Raw genomic sequence first — 23,007 nt, 5'->3', positions numbered from 1 at the left:
AATAAGAAAAAATAATTAATTATATATATATATATATATATATATATATATATATAAATGGCGTCATTTCTGTGGTAATTTCTTTAGTTTGTTTGACTGTAATACTTATATAGCTTTAAAATTATGATTTTTTTTTATATAAATAAAAAAACCTGTATATTTTATATATACATTAAATCACTTTATTTGTATCGATTTATAGATAAATTTTCCCCTCAAACTCTAATAGTTTTTTAATTTATTTAAAAAAAAAAAAAAAAAAACCCAAATAAACGAAACCCACCGATTGTTCATGACGCACACAAACTCCTCGTTCCTGAAGATGTTCACGACGTTACCTGCGCTGACACTGGAGACTCCTTCTGCCGATCCGAGCGACTCCGCCGACTCACAAACCAGTGATCTTTTATTGATTTTATTGCAATTTTAGCTTTTTTATTTACACGTGTAAGATAAAAGGAGTACATGGGCAACACCAGGAACCTCATGAAGAGTCCAGAAAACAAAACCAGTCCAGGTTTCAACAACAACAACAAAAAAACCAAGGTTATGAAGGATAAAACGTGAGATCTGCTCTACAGGAAACCCAACACCGGGCGTGTACAGGGATAGAGATCGACATGATCGCACACAGGGAGAAGAGAACGAAGGGAAATGTGCAAATGTTGTTGTGTTGGTTTTTATTTTTTTGTCGTGCATAAACGTAGAACATCTATAAGATATGGTTCTGATTTTTTCCATGTGAAATTCGAGAAAAACGTATCGAAGGCACGAGTTTTCTGCAGCAAAAACAAACAGTTGGCCTTGTGTCACATGATCATGGAACGCCTTCCTGTTACATCCCATAATGGTAACACGTGTAAATCTTTTTTTTTAGGAACGTGCGAGAGATATTCTACCTGAAGGTTTCCAGTTCTGTAACAGAACAAAACATCGTTAAGTTAACTCACGCCGCTGACGCAGTCATGTGACTTACGCCAAATCAAATCAGGAGAACAATGCGTCGACTTCCTACTCGGATTTCCCACTCGGGTGGCATCATAAAGCCCTAAAAAGCGCTGCATCTGAACAGGAACTAAATATTTATACAAATTTCATGTAGCCAATAAGAAACTGCGTTAGCTAAAAAAAAACGTTAACGGATTAGCATGCTAGCTAGATAAAGCGAAAAAAATAAAAAATAGTGATCAAAACAGCTACAATAGTCTGCAATGTATTTTTTTTTTATTTCAAGCGTTAGCCGGTAAAAACCGCCATGGAAACCGACTGCATGTCGTTTTTTTGCTAAGGAGAGCTACAGCTGAAATCGCCATGGAAACCAGCTACACGATGCAGCCAGAGGTAGCTACGCGATGCCGATGTTGCGCACACACCCGAGTTGTAGGAGGAAGTCGACCAGGGTGCATTTATATATTTTCAAAATTTAATGATGCGTTGTGTAAAACGTTTAAATAACGCTTCCTGTGCGTTTTTTCTTTTTCACGTGACTCTTTAAGCAGTTCTTGGATGGAGGAGAGAAAAAAAACCCTCTACAGCCAGATTTTAAAGCTTCATCATGGAAGAGATTGGAACACAGCCCACACATTGACGGCGTCCAAAGAAGGCTGATCGCCGGTCGTAAACGTGACAATTCGCGATAATCAGCGTGCACGACGTCGTTACGTCTCATGTGCTTGCAAGCGTGAAGCCTTTTTATAATATCGTAAACGGCGATATAAAGTTTCTGGCGATTATCATGACAGGAAAATTCTCAACATCAGCCCAGTTTACACGACTGTTTGATTTCTTTTTCACGAGCACTGACGTAGTGAATCCAAATAACATCAGAACAGAAAAAAAAAAAAAAAAAAAAAAGGATAAGTAAAGATGGAAAAATGAAACACAAATGTAAATCCAGTTCCATGTGGGATCCAGACTGGCCTTTAGCTGTCCATCTACTCGCCAGTCCAACAGGAAGTCCAGGAAGGAAAGAAAAGCGGGGAAAAAAATGGAAGATAAGGGAGAAGACTTTACAAATCCTGGATCCTGCTGCTCTCGGGTTCCTTCCTCAACCCTCCTGACCAAAATCCTCTGTGAACTTCTTGAGCTTCTCCAGATCGTGCTCGTTCACGGTGGGCTTCGTGCTGGCCAGCGATCGCAACATGTCCGGCTGCGAATAGAAAAACAGTAGTTTTTGGACGAAATAAGAAAAGCTGGAGGATAAAAGCTGATCTGGGGTCAGTTTTACACTCGATACACTAATAAATATTAAATTACTGATCAGGGATCGGTTCGGTCCCTCTAAAGACTGATCAGGGATCGGTTCGGTCCCTCTAAAGACTGATCAGGGATCGGTTCGGTCCCTCTAAAGACTGATCAGGGATCGGTTCGGTCCCTCTAAAGACTGATCAGGGATCGGTTCGGTCCCTCTAAAGACTGATCAGGGATCGGTTCGGTCCCTCTAAAGACTGATCAGGGATCGGTTCGGTCCCTCTAAAGACTGATCAGGGATCGGTTCGGTCCCTCTAAAGACTGATCAGGGATCGGTTCGGTCCCTCTAAAGACTGATCAGGGATCGGTTCGGTCCCTCTAAAGACTGATCAGGGATCGGTTCGGTCCCTCTAAAGACTGATCAGGGATCGGTTCGGTCCCTCTAAAGACTGATCAGGGATCGGTTCGGTCCCTCTAAAGACTGATCAGGGATCGGTTCGGTCCCTCTAAAGACTGATCAGGGATCAGCGTTGGTGCTCTTCACACTAATAGAAAATGAAACTGCTGATCTAGGCTCAGTTTTGCTCCTTCACATTTCTCTTTAAAATACTGATCCAGAACATCTCACCATGCTAACCACAGGCTCCAGGAGTTTATCTCCGGGAACCTCCATCCACGTCATCTCAACGGCTTGAGGATCTCCAGGAGAGCACGGGGTTAGGAGGTCATCCAGAATCACGTTGGGGTCGTCTCTGGAAGGTCCTCGTACCTTAAAAAAAAAAAACACGTGAGGTGACTCGGGTAAGGCTGCGGTACGATCACACGTGGGTGCTGCACGTTTCAGGCGTGTCGGGGGCACGTACTCGTTTGAAGTGCGTGGAGGACTGCACTTTCCTCACAGGCTGCATGAGAGCGTCGCGCACTATGACGCTGATGTCGGCGCCTGAGTAGCCCTCGGTCTTCTTGCCCAGAGTGACGTAGTCGGCGTCGCTCAGGCTGTTGGGGGTGGTGCCCAGGTGCAGCTTGAACATGAAGGAGCGCGCGTGTTCCTCCGGCAGCGGGATGTAGATACGCTTCTCGAATCTACACACACACACACACACACACACACACACACACACACACACACACACACACACACACACACACACACACACACACACACACACACACACACACACACACACACAGGAGCGAACATGACTCAAATCTCTCCTCGTTCAGGTCTTTAACATGGTATAAAAACTTTTTTTTGGGACTAGTTTTCTAGGCTGCACGCACAGTCACATGGAGCACCGACTTTCATAAGTCACTGTGCCAAAAGACATCGTTCCTGTGTACGCCAGGAGCCGTGCTAACAGGTGCTATTCTCTACATTTTCATCATGGACAAAGAGCAAAACGTGAAATGAAAACGTCAGCAGTGACTCGGCGAGCTCCGCCTGCTCGCTGGATTTCCCTCCACATACTGGACTAAAAAAAGATTTTAAAGCATGACACAGGTAACAGTAACTTCAGTGAGTCATGACCAGGTGAATAACCTGTTCTGCGGGAAACCTGAAAAGAGCACACGTCATTTGTTTCCAATTTTGGGAGTCGAGACTATATGTGATTAAACGCTCAGAAGACACGTGCGAGACGGGGCCACGCCCAAGCGAGCAGCACGAACACCTGAATGAAGTGAAGGCGATAAACACCAACGCGACCTGCTGCGACTCCGCCCACTTGGCGAACGAAACTCTGGATTATGGGTCTGCTCACCGTCTCCTGATGGCTGAGTCGAGCGTCCATGGGATGTTGGTGGCTCCGAGCACCAGAATTCCCTTGTTGTCGTTCCCGACACCTGAGAAAAGATCCGGAAGCGTAAAATCTCTGGTGGGTGTGACTTTTTTTTTCATTTCATTTACATGATTTTATCCTCACCCTGCATCTGCACCAGGAACTCGGTCTTGATCCTGCGAGCTGCCTCGCTCTCATTCTCACTTCTGGAGCCGCACAGGGAGTCGATCTCGTCTATGAAGATGATGGACGGATTGTGCTCCCTGGCCAGCTCAAACAAGTTCTTCACCAGCCTGAGGTGAAGAAAAAACAGCGTTTGAAACGGAAGCTATTTTAAGTGTCCAGGCTGTAAGCTTGGGGATGTGGGGGTCCTCACTCACTTCTCACTTTCTCCCAGCCACTTGGACACCAGGTCTGAGGAGGAGATGGAGAAGAAGGTGGAGTTGTTGGCCTCAGTAGCCACGGCCTTGGCCAGGTAAGACTTTCCAGTTCCCGGGGGGCCGAAGAGCAGGATCCCTCTCCACGGAGTGCGTTTACCTGAGAGCATGGAGAGAACCACCGTTACTCTTTTGTGACCCTCAGCTTCCTGTGAAACTCCAGGAATCTAGTGGTGATCAAATTCACTGACCTGTGAACAGGTGTGGGAACTTAATGGGCAGAATGACGGCTTCCTTTAGAGCTTCTTTGGCTCCTTCGAGTCCAGCAACGTCGTTCCACTGGATGTTCGGTTTCTCCATGACGATGGCCCCTAAACACCAACATCTCACATTAATCACCATCATCAGTACCTGTCTGTCTGTTCAGATCCTTTCCATCCATCCACCAGTCTACCTGTCCGTCCATCCATCCATCCACCAGTCTACCTGTCCGTCCATCCATCCATCCACCAGTCTACCTGTCCGTCCATCCATCCATCCACCAGTCTACCTGTCCGTCCATCCATCCATCCACCAGTCTACCTGTCCGTCCATCCATCCATCCACCAGTCTACCTGTCCGTCCATCCATCCATCCACCAGTCTACCTGTCCGTCCATCCATCCATCCACCAGTCTACCTGTCCGTCCATCCATCCATCCACCAGTCTACCTGTCCGTCCATCCATCCATCCACCAGTCTACCTGTCCGTCCATCCATCCATCCACCAGTCTACCTGTCCGTCCATCCATCCATCCACCAGTCTACCTGTCCGTCCATCCATCCATCCACCAGTCTACCTGTCCGTCCATCCATCCATCCACCAGTCTACCTGTCCGTCCATCCATCCATCCACCAGTCTACCTGTCCGTCCATCCATCCATCCACCAGTCTACCTGTCCGTCCATCCATCCATCCACCAGTCTACCTGTCCGTCCATCCATCCATCCACCAGTCTACCTGTCCGTCCATCCATCCATCCACCAGTCTACCTGTCCGTCCATCCATCCATCCACCAGTCTACCTGTCCGTCCATCCATCCATCCACCAGTCTACCTGTCCGTCCATCCATCCATCCACCAGTCTACCTGTCCGTCCATCCATCCATCCACCAGTCTACCTGTCCGTCCATCCATCCATCCACCAGTCTACCTGTCCGTCCATCCATCCATCCACCAGTCTACCTGTCCGTCCATCCATCCATCCACCAGTCTACCTGTCCGTCCATCCATCCATCCACCAGTCTACCTGTCCGTCCATCCATCCATCCACCAGTCTACCTGTCCGTCCATCCATCCATCCACCAGTCTACCTGTCCGTCCATCCATCCACCAGTCTACCTGTCCATCCATCCATCCACCAGTCTACCTGTCCATCCATCCATCCATCCATCCATCCATCCGTCTACCTGTCCATCCATCCACCAGTCTATCCATCCATCCATCCATCCATCCATCCACCAGTCTACCTGTCCATCCATCCATCCATCCACCAGTCTATCCATCCATCCATCCATCCATCCATCCATCCATCCATCCATCCACCAGTCTACCTGTCCATCCATCCATCCATTCACCAGTCTACCTGTCCATCCATCCATCCATCCATCCATCCACCAGTCTCTGTCCATCCATCCATCCACCAGTCTCTGTCCATCCATCCATCCACCAGTCTCTGTCCATCCATCATCCATCCAGCCATCCACATGTCCACCTATCCATCCACCAGTCTACCTGTCCATCCATGCATCCACCAGTCTACATGTCCACCCATCCATCCATTCACCAGTCTACATGTCTATCCTTCTACCTATACATCTCTTCTTTCAGCTGATTGTCCATTACCCATTCCATCCATCTTTCAGTTCATTGATCTATCATTCTCCTCTCATTCAGCCAGGTGATCTGTTCCTCGTCAATCAACAAATCTATCGATCAATCCGTTTATTTAGTGATGCAGCGATTTATTTATCCTTCTACCTGCCATCCATCTTTCTAATAGAAAACATCGATCCCTGCATCCATCACCAAGTCCACCTGATTGATCAGTTCATCCACCTGCCTATTCCCTTTTCTTTGACTGTCCAATCATCTTCTGATCCTCTATCCAGCTCTATATCCAGATATAAACAGTCACACATGGTCACGTTCCTGCGTCGTCCCCCCCCAGGAGCAGAGTTTAAACAGCAAACCTGAGAGTTGGTTCTGGAATTTCTTCTTCTCTGGATCTTCTCCCTCATCACTCTCATTTCTGTAAGAACAAGGAATTAAAATCTCACACTTCTGACCAAGTTAGTGGTGTGAAATCGCGCACACACACACACACACACACACACACACACACACACACACACACACACACACACCCTTTCTCATCGGACTGCGACTCCTTGACAGGTTTAGCCGGAGCCTTCTCCTTCTTCTTGAGGTACTCCTTCAGCTTCTCGGCTCGGTCCAGGTACTCCGCACACTTGGCTCTGATGCTCTGTTTGGCTTTTTCCCCCTGAGCTTCATCTAATCTCACACACACACACACACACACACACACACGTCGTAAAACAGGAAACCTAACACCCAAACAAAAGGTTTATTTTTGGTGCTGCTCGAACACCAGACTTACATTTGATGACATGTAGGAAGTACTGAACGGCGTGTTGGTAGAGCCTCAGGGCCTCATCGTAGTTCTGCGCCTTGTCCTCCAGCGCCGCCTTGCTGGCCAGATCTATAGCTTTCTGCAAAAATAATACCCTCTTCAGAAAAAGAAGAAAAGCGAGCCACTGCTTCAAGTTGTTTTTGGTTTTTTTAGAAAGCGCTCATATCGGACGTATTAGAATAGTTTATACTCCTGTACATTGTAGTTTATACTCCTGTACATTGTAGTTTATACTCCTGCATATTGTAGTTTATACTCCTGTACATTGTAGTTTATACTCCTGTTTAATCTGAACAACAACCTGCTCGTCGTTTCCTTTCCTATAGCGATTATTTGGGGAACTGAGACCAACTTCAACTTCAACTGGGGCCCCAACCGACTATCTAGCGCAAGTACTACCAGGAACATATCAGTTCTGAATATCGAGGGACTGAATGAATGAAGGATGGGTGGAATGAGGACATTTGTTAAAATATGTTTATTAAGTATATATTAAGTAGAACATATCTTTAAAATTACATTTATATTCAATGTAAACACACACACACACACACACACACACACACACACACACACACACCTCTGGATTAAACAAACAGGGTCTAAAATGTGTAAAGACCCCATTTGGGTAATTGTATTTAATCAATTTAATTTGTGCCAATTAATTTTTTTTTACACAATATAATTAATATAATAAAAATAAACATGTATTGCATTCATTTGATTTATTTGATTTTGTTTTATTGTTCAATATAAATGTATATATTATTAAACCAATCAGGCCTTTTATTTTTATTTTGTTTTTGAAAATAAGTAAACTGTTGATGTTCACAAATGTAAAAAATAATAATAAACTGCGATAATAAAAAAACAACAAAAAAAACAAAAGCAGTGTAATATTTAGCATTTCAGAGTTCGGCTTCCTGCTGCTAGTTCATACTGTAGTTATAGCAAATAACACCTTATTTTAAAGAAATAACACTTTTAAACACATACACCTTCTGGTTTTTTATGACATTGTTTTACGAAGGGGAGAAAAAGCTCACGAGCCTTTTTAATCAACAAACAGTAACTAAAAACACACTTATGCTAGGCCACCGATGGGTGACGTTCCCTTGATAGGCGGAATCCCAAACGCCTCCCTACGCCCTCTATAGGTCACCTAGTGTATAGTATCGGCTATAAGGACCTAGTGTACTTCACTCATGTACAGCGCTGTGTTTGGGATACGGACAGAGGAAAAACTCCTCAGCGCTGGAACTCAACAAGGCGAAAAGAAATCCCACCTCAGATTCCCTGTTATTTGTATGTTGTTATTAAACTTCTCACTAAACCAGTGCCGGATAATGAATTCACCAGAGAACACGGCTAACCTGCACATTAACTTACCTGCAAGTTGTTGTTGGTAGCCATAGGGGCTGAGAAAATACCGCGGTTCTGCTATAACACGGCGTTTTTTCGACTTGTGAAATAAAAATAAAATAAGTAGTTTCTTTTTCTTTCCCCCCCAAAAGAAATCAGACAAACAGCCGCAGGTATGAAGCGCTGTTGTTTTCCTCCTGCGTTGTTATTTAAATCCTGCTGGATAATGGAGGTGAAAACTTCCGCGTTCAAAAATGTCGAATGTCACTTCCGCCTTCAACAGTCACGTGTCCATGGAAAACGGCGTGACGTCACGGAGCGCGCCCCGCCCATCTGAGCTGGGGAAGCACCTTTTTTATTCTATTATTTCATTGTTGGAATGCATACTAATATATATATATATATATATATATATATATATATATATATATATATATATATATAAACCCCCCCAGGCCTTCAGTGGTGTTCTACCTGAACCAAGCCACCTTTTAATCCCATCAGTATTATAAAGAAGTGCAGTAGAACAGAGCGCTGCATCACAGTCAAGAATCTCATACAGTGAGACTGAATGTTATTAATAAAGCAAGAAACCCAATGAACACAATTCAACACGTCTCCTTTCACTGTAGCCACAACTGCACCTCCTGCATACATCATCTCTAGCAGAAGCATTGATTTAAACCTCATCACATCACCCCGGGGTTTCCTGCATTCTTTCTCTACATTACGGTTTTGCTGGGGATTTCAAATGAAGGCAAATAGGGTTTTTTTGTGCAGAAAAGTGAAGCAAAATTATAAAAACGGTTAGTGATAAAGCTGTTTTGAACTGTTTTGGTCGACCTTTTCCTCACGGTGTCCAGCTTTTACTGTCAGCTGCTTTGCAATGAAAAAAAAAAACCAGCTCTTAAATCCACATGAACAGATTTGAGCTTGTGCAGTTTGTGAGCTATGACTAGTGCTCTCTCTGAACATCTAATCAAAGAACGTGAAAATGCACTAAAGCATTCCATAACATTAGATTTTCCCTTCACCTGAACTGGGAGACCCAAACCTGTTCCAGCATGACAATGCTCCTGTGCACAAATCCAGCTCCATGAACATCTGCTTTTCATGGATGGAGTGGAAGATCTCCTGCTAAAGAACTACTGAGCATGCTGAAGGTGAACGCTCACTGCACCCCAGGTCTCCTCACCTTCTCACCTACATCAGTGCCTGACTTTACTAACACCCTTGTGGCTCCACACATCTCCACAAAAATCTGGAGGAACATCTTCCCAGAAGAGTAGAGCTTATTTTATGGAATGGGATGCTCGAGAAGGTTCACATTGTAATCTCACGGTCGGGTGTCCCAATACCTTTGGCCGTATATTGTATATATTAACACAGGAGGTTAAACCTGAACATCGATTGAGATGTTTATCATTGATGCAGTCATAACGTCTGTAAAGACACACACATACACACACACACACACAGCATAAATACACAAATTAGAAACATTTGTTTCTTCAATGTAAGAACCTGTTTCTCATCCAGATATTCCTGCAGCTTTTCAGCTCGATCCAGGTACTGGGAGCACTTGTCTCGGATCTTCTGGTTTCCTTCTTTCCCCTGAGGCTCACCTGAGTACACGTACACACACACACACACACACACACACACACACACACACACACACACACACGGTTTCTATAATACTTATTAATCAATCTAGTCATAAAAAGATTGGCTCAAATCACTTGTTTTAATGACCGTAACGTATCTAAACCGATGCTCACTAACATGCTCACACTAGCAGATCTTACGTATAAACGTATAAACTAGCCAGTAGCATTACTAGCAAGGTTCTTAGCTAGCTAGTTTTTCAGTATCAAGACGGTGGAATCGGTACACATTATATAAATTAAGTCAGTTTGTAATTATTGAAATTTTTCGCGATATTTGTGGTAAAACGCTAAATGTCGTTGTTTTTACTGCGGCCAATCACAAGCCTTCGCTGAATAGCAACTAATTTTAATGTCGAGTTGAACAACTAACGTGACCCTGAACCCCATCCACAAATAGATTTTTTAACAAATTACATTACCCAGAATGCCACAGTGCAGTTCAAACAACACTCAAGTTAGCGGATGCGATGCAGCGGCACTTTATTCATTACACCCTGTATAAATCGTTAACCTCTTCGTCTGTACACCCGGCCTAGCAGTTGGACGTATTTTATGCTACCAATTCTAATCCTACACTGGGTTTTTAACGGAACAGGACTCATCTATTCGCTGGAGGATATATGAGCGACGTATTCACGTACGTTTTACGATGTGCAAAAAGTACTTCACGGCATGTTGGTAGGACTTGATGGCCTCCTCGTAATTCCCAGCGTCGTCCTCTTGCGAGGCTCTGGTGGCAATCGCAATGGCTTTCTGGGACAAAAAAAACAACAAAAAAACTGTTTATGTTTTTTTTCCTATGGATAGACTCCATCTAGATCCACCACTCAGACCAGGAGAAACAATTCCACAGGAGTTCTGAAGTCCACCTGCATCGTTTTATTACTTATACCCTCGATCATACAGAGTGAAAGTGACAGGTGCAGTACGTTTATTGGTACCTATATCGCTGAAACAATATTGCAGGGAGCATCCAGGGTGAAATACCACTCTGCACACAGATATTACCTCAACCCTGAACCCAGGATTAATCAGTTCTCCTAGGAGAAAGTATTAAACAGCCCTTTTTCTGGTTACTGATTCAATACTAGTATCAACAACAAGGAAGGATTGGTTTAATCTCCTTTTGTCTGAGGCTAGATCCAGTCCCGTATATTTTTTCTAAAGATCCCCAATGCACAGATAGAATTTGTTTGACTGTTAATGTAATTGAACAAACTCCTGGATCTCCAGAATGTCAGGTGTGTGTGTGTGATCATTCATTTTGGACGCTTCAGACCTACCTGTAAGTTAGTCGGCTCCATTTCAGCGCATGTCGTGATCACGGGCGAGTCTCTGAAGGCATGGTGGAGCAGCAGCCGTGTGAGCTTGTGTGTTTGTGTACAAAGTCTGACCTGGAACACCTATCAGCCTCGAGACCAATGCGGAAGACTCTCACACGCGCACACACACACACACACAAACCTGCTGAGTAACAAGCAGTAACCGCCCAAACCGGTGGCACAGATTTCAGCTGGATTCCAAACATGATGTCAGGCCTCGTCTCTCTTTCACTCTGACGTACAGAGAAGTTATTTAGGTTTGGCCCAAAGTATTTGGACACCTGACTTTTCCCTATGTGGTTCTTCCCAGTACAAACAGTAGAAGGCACACAATTGTGTAGGACGTCTTTGGAAGCATGACATTTTCTCTTCACTTGAACTAGGAGACCCAAAACCTGTTCCAGAATGATACTGCTCCATGAAGATCTGCTTTACATGGGGTTGCAGTGGAAGATCTCCTGCTATTGATCTCCACCTCCAAGACTCTTCACCTTCTCACCTACATCAGTACCTGACTTTTACTAACACCTTCGTGGCTGAATGAGCAGAAATCTCCACAAAATCCAGTGGAACATCTTCCCAGAAGAGTGAAGTTTATTCTAACAGAAAATGAAGACTGAATTTGGAAGAAGTGGTTGAATAAGAAGCACAGAATCCTATTCAGAGACAGCAAACGAGACACTGATGTAAAATATTTTATTTTTTTCTGTAAATGTTCCTAAATTCAGTGTCCTTGAATACCAAACCCTATATTCGCTCTGTGTACTTCAAAAGGCTTCATTTTCCAAAACTGTTGAGATCCTACTATACAGCGAAGGAGGGGGAAAAACACCACCGGGGGGAAAAAAGCTTCAAACATAATCTTTTTTTTTTTCTTTTTTTCTTTTTTTTTTTTTTACAAGACAAGAAAAATATTCAAGAAACGATTTTTGTTTGATACAGCTGTTCAAAATATATACAACTGAGTCCTTCTGGAGAAAGAAAAAATAAAATAAAAATCATGCCCTGTACAATTGAAAGGGAAAAACCCCGGGGGTAGTTTGTGTACAAACCGAGAGACGAAAGAAAGATTAAAAAAATTGTTTTTTTTCTTTGCTTTTTTTTTTGAAGTGTGAAATGCAAACAGGACGAAACTCTTCCCGGTGCGCGCCGACAATCGCTTATAAATTACATCGTGATATACTAGGCGTCGCCATCACGTACACTTCGCACGAGAAAAAATGGACACGTCGATACGATATTTCTGAGCGCGATAATTATTCTGTATGTACAATTAAAAAAAAAAAAAATAAATAAAAAAATCATGATGGCTCGAGCGTATTGGATTTAAAACGTACGTATTAGTGCGATGAATCGGATACGAAACAAACGAAGGAAAAACACCGGGTTTGTCACGTGGACTGCTGCGTACAGGTGACGTAACGACTTCGTGACGCATGCGCGAGCGTGGAATGAGAGCGACAGAATAACGTACGAGCGTCTACGTTACGTTTATATACAATACAATAAATAAAAATAAAATCAGGATATATAACCGACAGGAATCTTTACGGACTATAAAAAAAAAAAGAAATAATCCAAAAATATTCCTCGCCTCAAATGAGAGCTTTTTGCTTACGTTAATCGACAGCTAACTTATTTACAACGCCCATATATGGTAGGCACGGTTGCCTAGCAACATTACCCGCCCCCTCCCACCCATTTTTTTCCCTTTAATCCTATGTTACTTCATGTGTGCACGTGTAAGAGACGTAAAGCTCCACGTTATCCTTCTGACGCTCGAGTCGCGGCTGATGCGTGCGCTTTTACCCAGACGTCATGAAGTTAGCTTAAAAAAAAAAAAAAAAAAAAAAAAAAAGGTGAGACGAATCACAAAATCACTACAATAGCATTTAAAGAAAATACATATGGGAAAGAAATGTTTCTGATTCTGTACAGGATAGTCGATTTAAAATAACCTCTGAGACGGAGAGCGGGAACGCCGTCCACTTTAAATAATTCTTTAAAAAAAAAAAAAAAAAAAAGGAGAAAGAAAAAAAAATAAACATCGTACATCTAAAAACATCGATATGAATAAGGTAGTATTTGGTCGATCGTCATTCCGATATTTTTCGTTTATGTACACGTTTTTATTTACAGACGTAACAGGATCTCTCCGTACTGCTCGCCGTCTCCTTTCACTTTTACTTCCTTTCTTTCCGTGATTTTTATTTCTTTATTTATTCATTTTTCAATGAATTTTTTTAAACCGATCACATGATCATTAAAAATAGGCGTGCTCGTCCATTCGCACGGTAATAAATAAAAAAAAACAACAAAAAAAACAAACAACAAAAAAAATAAACACACACAAACACACACACAAAAAAAAAAAAAAGAAAAAAAAAGAAAAGATTTGAAAAAAAATAAAAAATAAAAAATACTCATGGAATCAAGTATTTTTTTTCGTGAGTTTCTTCCGGTTTTTTTCTTCTTCTTCTTTTTAGTGCAAGTTACTTTTTTTTGTTTCCCTTCGCGGAAGTCCGTACATTCTTCGTTCAGTGATGTTCTACGTTACAGTCGCGGGTAGCTCCGCCCACTTTTTTATTTTTAACCCCCAACCAATAAGGCATAACCGGTACAGTGATCGCTCTCAATCTCGCACTCGTCTTTTTTCTCGTCTCATTCGCTGGTGAAATTTTCTCCTTTTCACACACACACACACACACGCACACACGCACACACGCACACACGCACACGCACGCCTCCTCCAGAGAACGATTCAAATGGCTCTAACACAAACGTGTGTTTTCCTCTTGATTTCGCACAAACAGCTTCTCCGTCGTTTCTTCTTTTCTTTTGCCCTCCGTTCCCGTCCTCCAGTCTCCCGCTCGGTGCTGCTGAGGGACAGGAACCACTGGGTCCTTTTTTTCCTTTTCCTGTTGTTATTGTTAAAAAAAGACAAGTGTGTGATCTAGTTCATCCACTTGCAGCAGTTCGCTGCGCCACACAGACACGCGACCTTCCCTTGGTTCTCCACCAGACCCAGTCTGTAATCGTAGCACAACTGGAAACACACACACACACACACACACACACCAGCATTAGAGGAAGCCGGAGGTAAACAAAACAGAATAAGTAAGAAACAAAAAAAAAACAAATAAAAAAGGTCTAATATCAAATAGAAGTGTAGGAATTCCTACATGTGAGAATGAATAGGACATTACCGCGCGCGTAATCATGGCAACGACATGTAAACGTCTGTGTGTTTGTGTGTGTGTGCGCGCGCTAACGGATTACCTCTTCTCCTTTCTCGATCCTGCGGTTGGAGCTGATGATGATTTTGTAGCCACGCTCGAAGGTCACGACCTCTGCCACGCAGTTGGGTGAGCACGAGTGATTAATGTACCTACACACACACACACACACACACACACACACACTAAATACACAAACACATGACCAGTTCCAACCAATCAGCACTGGTTACAAATAACCCTAGATCTGACCTTGCAGGGCTTCCACAGCAGGTGGCGTCGATCACGTAGTCGCCGTCGATACGGAACATGAACGCAGCTCGGTTCTGGGAGACAAACAATAAAATAAACGATGGGACAAATGTAGCCCGTGTTTTGGGAGGCGGAGTTACCTTCAGCATCTCCAAGTGCTTATGCATTAAAGAACCTCAGAGTATACGTTCTGTCCTCCTCCCTCACCAAAACGCCCGAGACTCCTTCCGTTCAACTTCTCCATGTCTGTTGCCATAGAAACGATAACGAACCAGAACGCCGCGCAGAGCAGCCGATATTGCGAGAGTGCTCTTTACACCTTGAGCTTCAGTCTCCTCAGCGCTCAGTGTTCTTCTGGAACGTGTCGGACGTACGTCACATCGAACGTCTACGTGGCAGATTTTGCAAAGTTTCACGTGCGCTTTTCGTGGGTCAGAAAAGCACCGGTTACACCGTTACTCTCAAAACTGTCTGATACCACCTCATACAAAACCGGTCGACCAATCAGAATCCAGACGTGGACCAGCGCAGGGCTTGCTAGCTTTAACCAATAACGGAAATATCGCTAGCGGGTGTTTTTGCGTCGTCGTAGCCGTCGATGAAAATAAAAGGGACAGAAATGATGTTATCTGATACACTGTGAAACGCACCTTGGCCTTGTAGTGCAGCTCCTTCCTCATGGCCACTTCGTTACGCAGGATGTTCCCGAGATACTCGATCACCATCGTCTGCTTCTCGATGTCCCGAGCGGCGAAGAGTCCCAGACCCTACAAACACACACACACACACAATTCTTTGTATAGGCAAGTTCTCACTCCGCTAAACCGTTGGAAGAAGAGAAGTCGAAGCAGATGTTGACCTGGATGCGCGAGTGCGCGAGATAAACGTTGCTCTTCCACTCGCTGCTCAGTCGCCGGTACTGAGACGACTTCGAGTGAACGAAGTGTTTGCTGTGGGCCGAGCCGGCCTCCGGAGGAGCCGAGTTCTGGATCGCTGAAGACGTCCGGTTCCATAAGGACAGGATCTCCAATCTGGGTGTGGGAAAGGAATTTCAGGAGATGTTCATCTCAGCCAGATACATACTATGTTTTTTTTTTTCCCACCTCATCCACAAACTCACCTCCGACACTGTGGGTAGCTCCTGAGCTCAGATCGGGCGCTGCCTGATGAATTGATGGATAGAGGAAGCTCCAGCATCGGGTTGCGTCCGTAACGAAAGCGGTACCTCGAGCAGGACTGAACCCCCGGGAGCTACCAGCACCAAAAAAGTCAAACATGTGACTCATGTAAAGGCAAAATCGAGACTTGTTGTCTAGGATTGCTCACCGATTCGGCGATACGTGTCACCGCGGATACGGTGAGACCGAACAGATCTTCTCCTTTCAGGTAGATGGGAAAGAGGCGCAGCATTCCCGTTTCTGATCTCCGTTCTGCTACAGAGCCCAGGACTTTATCCCACACTCCTACACACACACACACACACACACACACACACACACAGAGCTAGTGTTAGCTATGCTAGTCAATAATTTGATATCTATGGCAGACGGAACACACTACGCACCTTTAGCCGAGGTGTCGGTGAGCAGAAGGTCTTCGTAGCCCTTCTCCAGGACCCGGATACAGAACTCCGGCCGGCCTTGGCGCTCCTCAACTGTGCACATGTAGCGGCAGCGGCGGCGCCCATGCCTCATGCTCCAGTACAGGCGACTAGCCTCGTACCCGGGCGGGAAAATGGTGTTGAACGAGTGGAAGTGGGGCATCAGGGCAGGTGGAAGTTGGCCCATAGTGTGAAACAGCAGGCTGCCTATGCGGAAGGTGTGCCCAAGCTCAGGGCGCTGGACAGCACCCGCCAGCTGGCATAGTTCGTCGCGCTGGACGTAGACGCGCCGGAAAACCGAAAAGCAGCGCAACTGCTGGTCCTCGAGGTGAAGAAGGGCACCGGTTCCGGAGATTCTGGGCCGGTGCTGGTGGCACAGCATGGTTTTGTCTTTGAAAAAGGTGCATCCTGCTTGCAAAGCGCAAGTAAAGTGGTAGACGTTGAGGCATCGCAGTCGGTGGCACCCGCTGGTGGCGCCCAGGCGTTGGCAGAAGGCGCAGGAAATGGTCCGGCCCCGCTGTCGCGCCTGCTCCACGTTGATCAGGGCTCCCGCTTGGGTTTCGTAAACCTCAGAGGACCACAGGGCGCAGTTCAGGTGAACCCAGGTGTCCAGGTCCAGGTTGAGAAGGCGGGCGGCACCGTCCGTCACCCCGTCCCCCTCCTGGTGGCAGAAGCAGCAGCGGCGCCGGTCTCGGAGAGACGAGCAAGGACGCAGAGAGGAGTTCAGCTGAAGCAGGAGATCCTCCACCGCCTTCTCTGGTGCCGGAGATTCGGTCTTCGGCACCACGATTTGCATCGTCCACTTGCGCCAATGCAAGCCTTTCCAGCGTTTCCCTTGGTGCCAAGGCTTCTCATCGGACTGGTTCTGGGAACGAGGCTTGAGTTTCACGGTCACTTTAAGGTTCTGGCTTTCGGGAACGCTCGGCTCTAGCTTGGGCAGCGTTTTCAGAGGCTCTGGTGGAGCAAGACGGACATGGAGACCAGGCTGAGAGGGCGAAGAAGGCAAGGTCTTGGGCTGAAGCTGCGCCAAACAGTGGACATCTAAAGATGACATGTTGTTGTTGTACTGGTGCTGTGCTTTGGAAGGACTTTCTTTCACCGACCCATCCGGAAGCAGGGCCACAGAATTCTGGAGACACAAAAACACCAAGGATGAACTTTCCAACAGAAGTGTGTGTGGCTTTCATTTCATTGATTCTAAACCGATTTGTTGGATTGCAAATTTAACGTCTAGAAACGAACCTTGGTGTCACCACTGGCTTTGGACTTTGAAGAGAAGTGCAGTATGAGGCAACTGCGGCTGCAGAACACCAGATCTCCATCAGAGCTTAGCTGAAAGTCCTGCAGAGCAAACGGAGGGAAGAAATCCATCATACCTGCTGTTTTACCAAACACCATACAAGGTCTATGTAATGAATCGCAAATTTGACTTCCGCCGCTAAGTTGCAGCCGCGCAATCCTGAAAGCCAATCACTGTTCAACTCCAGTTATATTCCATCAGAGAGAATTCTGAAGGCGTTTAAAAGCCTTCTTACCTGCGTTTTGCTGGTTTTCCTGACACCGCTCCCCAGGATTACCACTTTACAATGCCGGCACCACTGTGGCTTCGGACCTGGGCTGCTCGAACTGTCCCGGTACTGCTCTCTGCTTCTCAGTGGACCTGCAAGCACCGCAAAATCACGGTCAGATGTGTTACAGAGAATTCAAGGCTTGGCTCGGTTTCAATACGTTTAGGGGGGAAGAAGTGCAAAATCAAATCAAATTGCATGTCGTTTTTTTTATTAATGCAGTTTATTATTATTAGCGTGTGTGAACATCAACAGTTGTAAAACAATTGAAAATAAAATGCCTGCTGGGTTTATATAATATATCAAAATCTATAAAAATGTATTATATTGATTAAATTGAGTCATCGATTAATTTGACTTGATTTCGGATCGTCTTGGGAACAGAGGTCATGTAACGACCGCATGGCCTCCACGCTAAAATTCCCACTTACGCCCAGATTTTGATCCGATAGCGTTTGAGCAAATACCCAACGTTTTGCGACAGATAAACAGACTGGAGAAAGCCAGGAAGGTCACGTTTCATTAGCGTCTGTAATCATAGAGCCATCAGCGTCTCTCTCTATCATCACCTGATCCACAAGGAGCGCTCAGACCCAGAAATAACGAGGCACCCGAGTTAGCAAACATCATTAAAGCGGATAATCATCTGTGTGAAAGATGATGGGAAAACAATTAGAGACAGACTGCACCCCCCCCGTTTCCCACCTCCGGTGATTCTAGTAAAAAGGTTTTGTGATTATTGGATTTCACAGTTGGAAATACTGCGGGCAAAAAAAACAAAAAAAAACCCATTTTATAATGCAAATCCGGTTGTCGCTCAAAGACTGAACTGGAGAATTTTTGAAGTACTTTCTAAAGGCTAATCAGAGAGACGCTAGCAAATCAAAAGCGTCTCTATAATCATCTGATAAAGAAGCTGAACAGAACTCACTCTTATCCAGGTGCTGATTCTGATGTTGGGCTCCTGCTTGTGAGTTTATTCGTACTGCAGCGTGACCCTGAGCCGGACGCAGATCGAGACCGTGTATCATGGCCTTATGGGTACCCAGGCTGCCGTGGGGCCACGGTCCGCCGCTCACTTCATAGCTGCTCGGGATCTTCACCCGGATGAGGTCGGCGATGGCCGCCACCACGTCGGTGATGTTCTGAAACGGGAAAAGGATCTAATCAAACGCGTGAACCTTTTTTCCACCCATCCCTCATTGCGTCCTTTAGACGTGCGTCCTCACCTCAGCGGCAGAGGGCTTCAGCGTGATCGCTATGGAGACCAGGCCCGGGCCGTTCTGCGGCGTTCCGTACGGAGAGCCGAAGAACATGGACGAGGGCTCGGTTTTGATCTCCCTCAGCTTCGTCTCAGAGTCTAAAGAGACCAGTGTGAGTTTTAGGGCCGGTATAAATGTGCGCGTGGTTTGTGCTGGGAGTGAGATGTAACTACCTCTCGCCCTGGATTTCTGGAACATGGGCATGACTGGAGAGAGGGACGGAGATGGAGGCTCCTGTTTGACCAGAGACAGATCCGGATAGCGGCTGATTTCCATGCCGACCACGCTCTCCGGAGACGAGGAGGGAACGAAACTGTCCGGCGTGTCCCTGTCCTCACAGTGCTCCTGTCCCCTGCACGGGAAAAAAAACAGGATCGGGAAAATCTGCTTACACTGCAAAAACTCCTGATCAATTCAAGACTTACGACTTCAACGCAAACTGTTTAAAAACATAATTAGGGAGCTCGTTTTTAAGTTAATGAGACTGAATCATATCTTTGTAGCGTAGATTCCAAAGCACTGGTGCTAAATTTGTTGTGTTTGAGCTTTACCTCAGCTCCTCCTGGTTGTTGTGAGGGGGTGTGGGCAACGAGGCAGGTACGTCCACTGTTTTGGGGCCGTGAGCGAGAGCTCTGGCGATAAGATCCTCCTCAGTCTTAAAAGGTACATGAAGTGGTCTTGAAGGCAGCCCTTTAGTCACTAAGTGAAAACATTATACGTAAAAAATCGGTACATGTGCATTTCAAAAAGCCTGTTTGAGGGTTTGGTGTTTGAGTCTCACCATCATGGCCGCCCACAACAGCAGGTTTACTGGACAGTTCCTCAGTGGTGGCGAAGCCATTGAGCAACTTCTGACGAGCCACAGGTGGAGGAGTGGGGGGCAGGGAGGCAGGAGGCGTCGGAGGGTTACTCAGGTTGTTCTGCTGTTGAAAGACAGAACCGATAAACATCACGTGCCAAGTCGAATACATTCTAAAAACCCGGGTTCTGACCCGCTGCTTCTCTGACGTACTTTGTATATGAGCTGGGAGTAATAATCAGACATCCCGTCCAACGAGGCGCTTCCGAAAGTGCCCGAAAGACGGCTTTCCCCGTCTAGCTGCCCGCTTCCGTAGGGCACGAAATGGGCAAAATTGACACCCACTAGAGGCTCCATCAGGGGCAAGAGAGAGGGTTGCTGCTGTTAGACAGGGAAAGAGAGAAGTGTGAGAAATTAGAAAGCTGGTGAGGAGTCTGGAGAGACAGACGAGCTCCGGAGGGTTTATTTCAGTTTAATTAACACACACAGCGCTGATGTCTTGATGTCTACTGATGTGAAATCTAAAGAAATGGCCTCGTAATGGTACACGTGTTTGCACCAAACCTTTCCGGTACAGGGCTTTCGGTCCGTACCGCAAGTTTGTTTAGTCCCTGCCTCACACTCGAGCCGTACCGTAAACACGATTTTTTACCGTTTTTAATCCAATCCAATGACACAGATTTTTTTTGCATTTTTTTTTTTTTATGTCCAGCTTCAAAAATTCCACTTCAAAGGAAAAAATCCTGACAATTCAAATTTAGAACATTTAATATTGCAAAATATTGTAACCAACACACACACACACACACACACACACACACACACACACACACACTTATATACACGTCTGTATTTCCCAAATGGGGTCTAACAAATAAAAACTCATTGAATTTTTCCATTAATTTCATTTGATTTAATGAATTTATTTTGTGCCAAATTAATCGACGGCCATAAAATAAAAAAAAGCTCAATACAAATAACTGTAGTTGGTATTTTCTTGGACCTGAGACTTTTCAAGAAGATCCCAGGAGGCCAAAGATGTTCCACGTGTCTCACCTGCTTCAGATTAGACATTACGGATTCGGTTGAGGGATACATGGCCTGTCTCTCATCCTCCTCCTTTTTCCTCTTTTTAGAGCGAGGAGCCGGACGTTCTCCACTCTTTGGAGTACGCTTGGTCCTTTGCTTCTTCTTGTCCTCGGACATTAAAGGGCTGCTGAAGTCAGGGTTGAACGAAAGCTGGCTGTCTGAGAAGGTCTGTTGAAAAAGTAGAAGAGCATGTAAAAAATTAAATCCCCCCAAAAAACCAGCGCATCACATACATTTTGAGATGAAAAGGAATCTTTACCCCACTGCTGTCTATGGAGCTCTGTCTTAGAAGAACCTTGCTGTCCATCGAGTTTTCCTCCTCCGACCTCATGCTGTCCTCCGATTTCTGCTGAGGCAATGCCGGCGGAGGGGTCTTCTTGTTCTTCAGAAGATGTTTCAGGAGCTCGTTCCCACCATCTCCCTTCGAGCTTCTGGCCGGACTCTGGCCTGTGGGATGTGGTGACATCCCCTCCTTGTCCCCTTCTAGTTTGACTACGCCCATACCCATGCTCATTTCAGGAACTTTTGGACCATGGCAGTCAGCTTCAATCCTTTCCAGTTTAATGTTAGAGAGAATTTTGTCGTGAAGGTCCTGCTGACACGCAGCTACCTCGGACGCTGCGCAGAAGCTTCCCTCGGAAAGCTGCCGCTCCAGCTCCGAGTGGTGCTGGCTGCTCTGAGAGCCTGGTGTTGAAGAACCAGGCTGGGAGGTCTCGCACAGCTCGTGCTCTCCAAAAACCAAGGGGTTCCTGGTGGGTGTGGAGGAAGTATCTGATACGCAGGGTGTCAAAGGGGCAGTGAGGTCAGAGTGCGGTGTAGAAGGTGCCCTTAAAGATTCAGGGTCCTCGTCATTCTTCTTCCTGCGGTTTCGTTTCTTCTTTGCCTTTTCATCTGGGATGATGTTTGAATAAAGCTGAATCAGGGACGGACCAGAGCCGGGAAAGTTCGGTGGAAAATGAGGAGATGATTCTAAACCTGGATTGTTATGTTGTATCAGATTCTGTCCAGGACGATCCGGGGCTCTGAGCTGCCCCTGAACAAAATGAGATCCATGTGGTGCTTGGCTATCTGGGGCAAAACCTGGTCTTACTCCCTGTCCGAAAGAGCCATTTCCCATCATCGGTCCAGAAGAAGAAGGAGCTCCAATCCCCGGCTGCATGGCTGCCTGCTGGGGAAATCCTGCCCCCTCTATTTGTGGAATGAACTCCTGAGGTAAATTCTGGTTATAGAAGGGCATCTGGCTGAGGAGGCCTTGCTGCTGATGCTCGCTTTCCATATGCTGTTTCATGCGCTGCCTCTCCACCTCCTTCATCAGCTGCACCCTCTGCCTTTCCTGCTGCTCCCGAAGCCTCTCTTTTCTCTCTCGCTCCTGGAAGCCTTCACTGAAAGGATTGGTGTCGTCGAAATTCACGTGAGGAGACTCGCTGGCGACTCGTCCGGGTCTGACTAAGGTTTGCTGAGGAGCAGGGCCTTGGATCATCTGAGGAGGCATTACACCCGGCATCTGAGGTCGAACCGGGCCTGAAGCTCCAGGACGCCAGCCTGGAACGCTGGAGATATTCGGCTGGATATTCGGATGCATCTGCATGGGCATGGCCGGACCCATGACGGGTTGGTTCACAGGTCCAGGTGGCATCATGTTTGGAAGATTTGGCATCGGCATCATGGCGCCCTGCTGCTGCTGCTTCACCCTGTACTCTTCGATCAGCTCAGCATGCTCTTTCTGTTGTTTGCGAATCTAATGGATGGGGGGAAAAAAAACGTTCGATGAAAAAACGTCTACGTTTTTCTTCTGGTTTAAAAAAAAATGTA

General features: G+C 45.7%; 2 protein-coding genes across 12 annotated transcripts in view; both read right to left on the bottom strand.

The window, feature by feature from the left end:
* Window positions 1-404: 404 nt before the first annotated feature.
* On the bottom strand, window positions 405-11,512 carry vps4b (vacuolar protein sorting 4 homolog B). Of its 3 annotated transcripts, XM_083542502.1 has the most exons (13): window positions 11,351-11,512; window positions 10,709-10,820; window positions 9,922-10,022; window positions 7,003-7,114; window positions 6,749-6,896; window positions 6,575-6,633; window positions 4,597-4,716; window positions 4,349-4,505; window positions 4,113-4,261; window positions 3,951-4,032; window positions 3,054-3,273; window positions 2,819-2,959; window positions 405-2,149 (listed from the first exon to the last, which is right to left on the bottom strand). In XM_083542502.1, the coding sequence occupies exons 1-13, from the start codon at window positions 11,369-11,371 to the stop codon at window positions 2,048-2,050; spliced, it is 1,524 nt and encodes a 507-aa protein (XP_083398628.1). In that variant the 5' UTR covers window positions 11,372-11,512; the 3' UTR covers window positions 405-2,047. The 3 variants fall into 3 exon arrangements, 2 of the variants coding, with proteins under 2 accessions (XP_083398628.1, XP_083398629.1); XR_014533822.1 differs by lacking the exons at window positions 9,922-10,022; window positions 10,709-10,820; window positions 11,351-11,512 and adding an exon at window positions 8,425-8,694 and having other exon boundaries at window positions 405-2,479; window positions 2,705-2,959; XM_083542503.1 differs by lacking the exons at window positions 9,922-10,022; window positions 10,709-10,820; window positions 11,351-11,512 and adding an exon at window positions 8,425-8,695.
* Window positions 11,513-12,468: 956 nt separating this feature from the next.
* Window positions 12,469-23,007, bottom strand: part of kmt2cb (lysine (K)-specific methyltransferase 2Cb) — a 54,400-nt gene continuing 43,861 nt past the window's right edge. For 3 of the 9 annotated variants that reach the window (XM_083542479.1, XM_083542482.1, XM_083542481.1), the window contains exons 44-61: window positions 21,455-22,933; window positions 21,163-21,363; window positions 20,320-20,487; window positions 20,089-20,230; window positions 19,859-20,006; window positions 19,481-19,659; window positions 19,275-19,405; window positions 18,977-19,190; window positions 18,013-18,137; window positions 17,720-17,818; window positions 16,442-17,606; window positions 16,204-16,340; window positions 15,998-16,128; window positions 15,737-15,908; window positions 15,528-15,644; window positions 14,878-14,951; window positions 14,669-14,777; window positions 12,469-14,435 (exon numbers count right to left, since the gene is read on the bottom strand). In XM_083542479.1, coding sequence (XP_083398605.1) covers window positions 14,343-14,435; window positions 14,669-14,777; window positions 14,878-14,951; window positions 15,528-15,644; window positions 15,737-15,908; window positions 15,998-16,128; window positions 16,204-16,340; window positions 16,442-17,606; window positions 17,720-17,818; window positions 18,013-18,137; window positions 18,977-19,190; window positions 19,275-19,405; window positions 19,481-19,659; window positions 19,859-20,006; window positions 20,089-20,230; window positions 20,320-20,487; window positions 21,163-21,363; window positions 21,455-22,933 — 4,884 coding nt within the window. In that variant the 3' untranslated portion in view covers window positions 12,469-14,342. Of the gene's footprint in view, window positions 14,436-14,668; window positions 14,778-14,877; window positions 14,952-15,527; window positions 15,645-15,736; window positions 15,909-15,997; window positions 16,129-16,203; window positions 16,341-16,441; window positions 17,607-17,719; window positions 17,819-18,012; window positions 18,138-18,976; window positions 19,191-19,274; window positions 19,660-19,858; window positions 20,007-20,088; window positions 20,231-20,319; window positions 20,488-21,162; window positions 21,364-21,454; window positions 22,934-23,007 lie in introns of all 9 variants that reach the window. The other 6 variants (XM_083542480.1, XM_083542483.1, XM_083542485.1 and 3 more) reach the window with 2 other exon arrangements.

The sequence above is a fragment of the Silurus aristotelis genome (genome assembly GCF_946808225.1).
Source record: "Silurus aristotelis genome assembly, chromosome: 5".
NCBI lineage: Eukaryota > Metazoa > Chordata > Actinopteri > Siluriformes > Siluridae > Silurus > Silurus aristotelis.
The sequence above is the reverse complement of the archived record's forward strand: the minus strand, read 5'-3'. Positions and strand labels throughout refer to the sequence as shown.

Coding starts and splice junctions, on each gene's coding strand:
- vps4b (XM_083542502.1), bottom strand. CDS start 11,371: ATGGAGCCGACTAACTTACAG. Junction 4,717..6,574: donor ATTCCAGAACCAACTCTCAG/GTTTGCTGTTTA, acceptor GTTGGTGTTTAG/GGGCCATCGTCATGGAGAAA. Junction 2,960..3,053: donor CCTCCACGCACTTCAAACGA/GTACGTGCCCCC, acceptor TTTTTTTTTAAG/GTACGAGGACCTTCCAGAGA.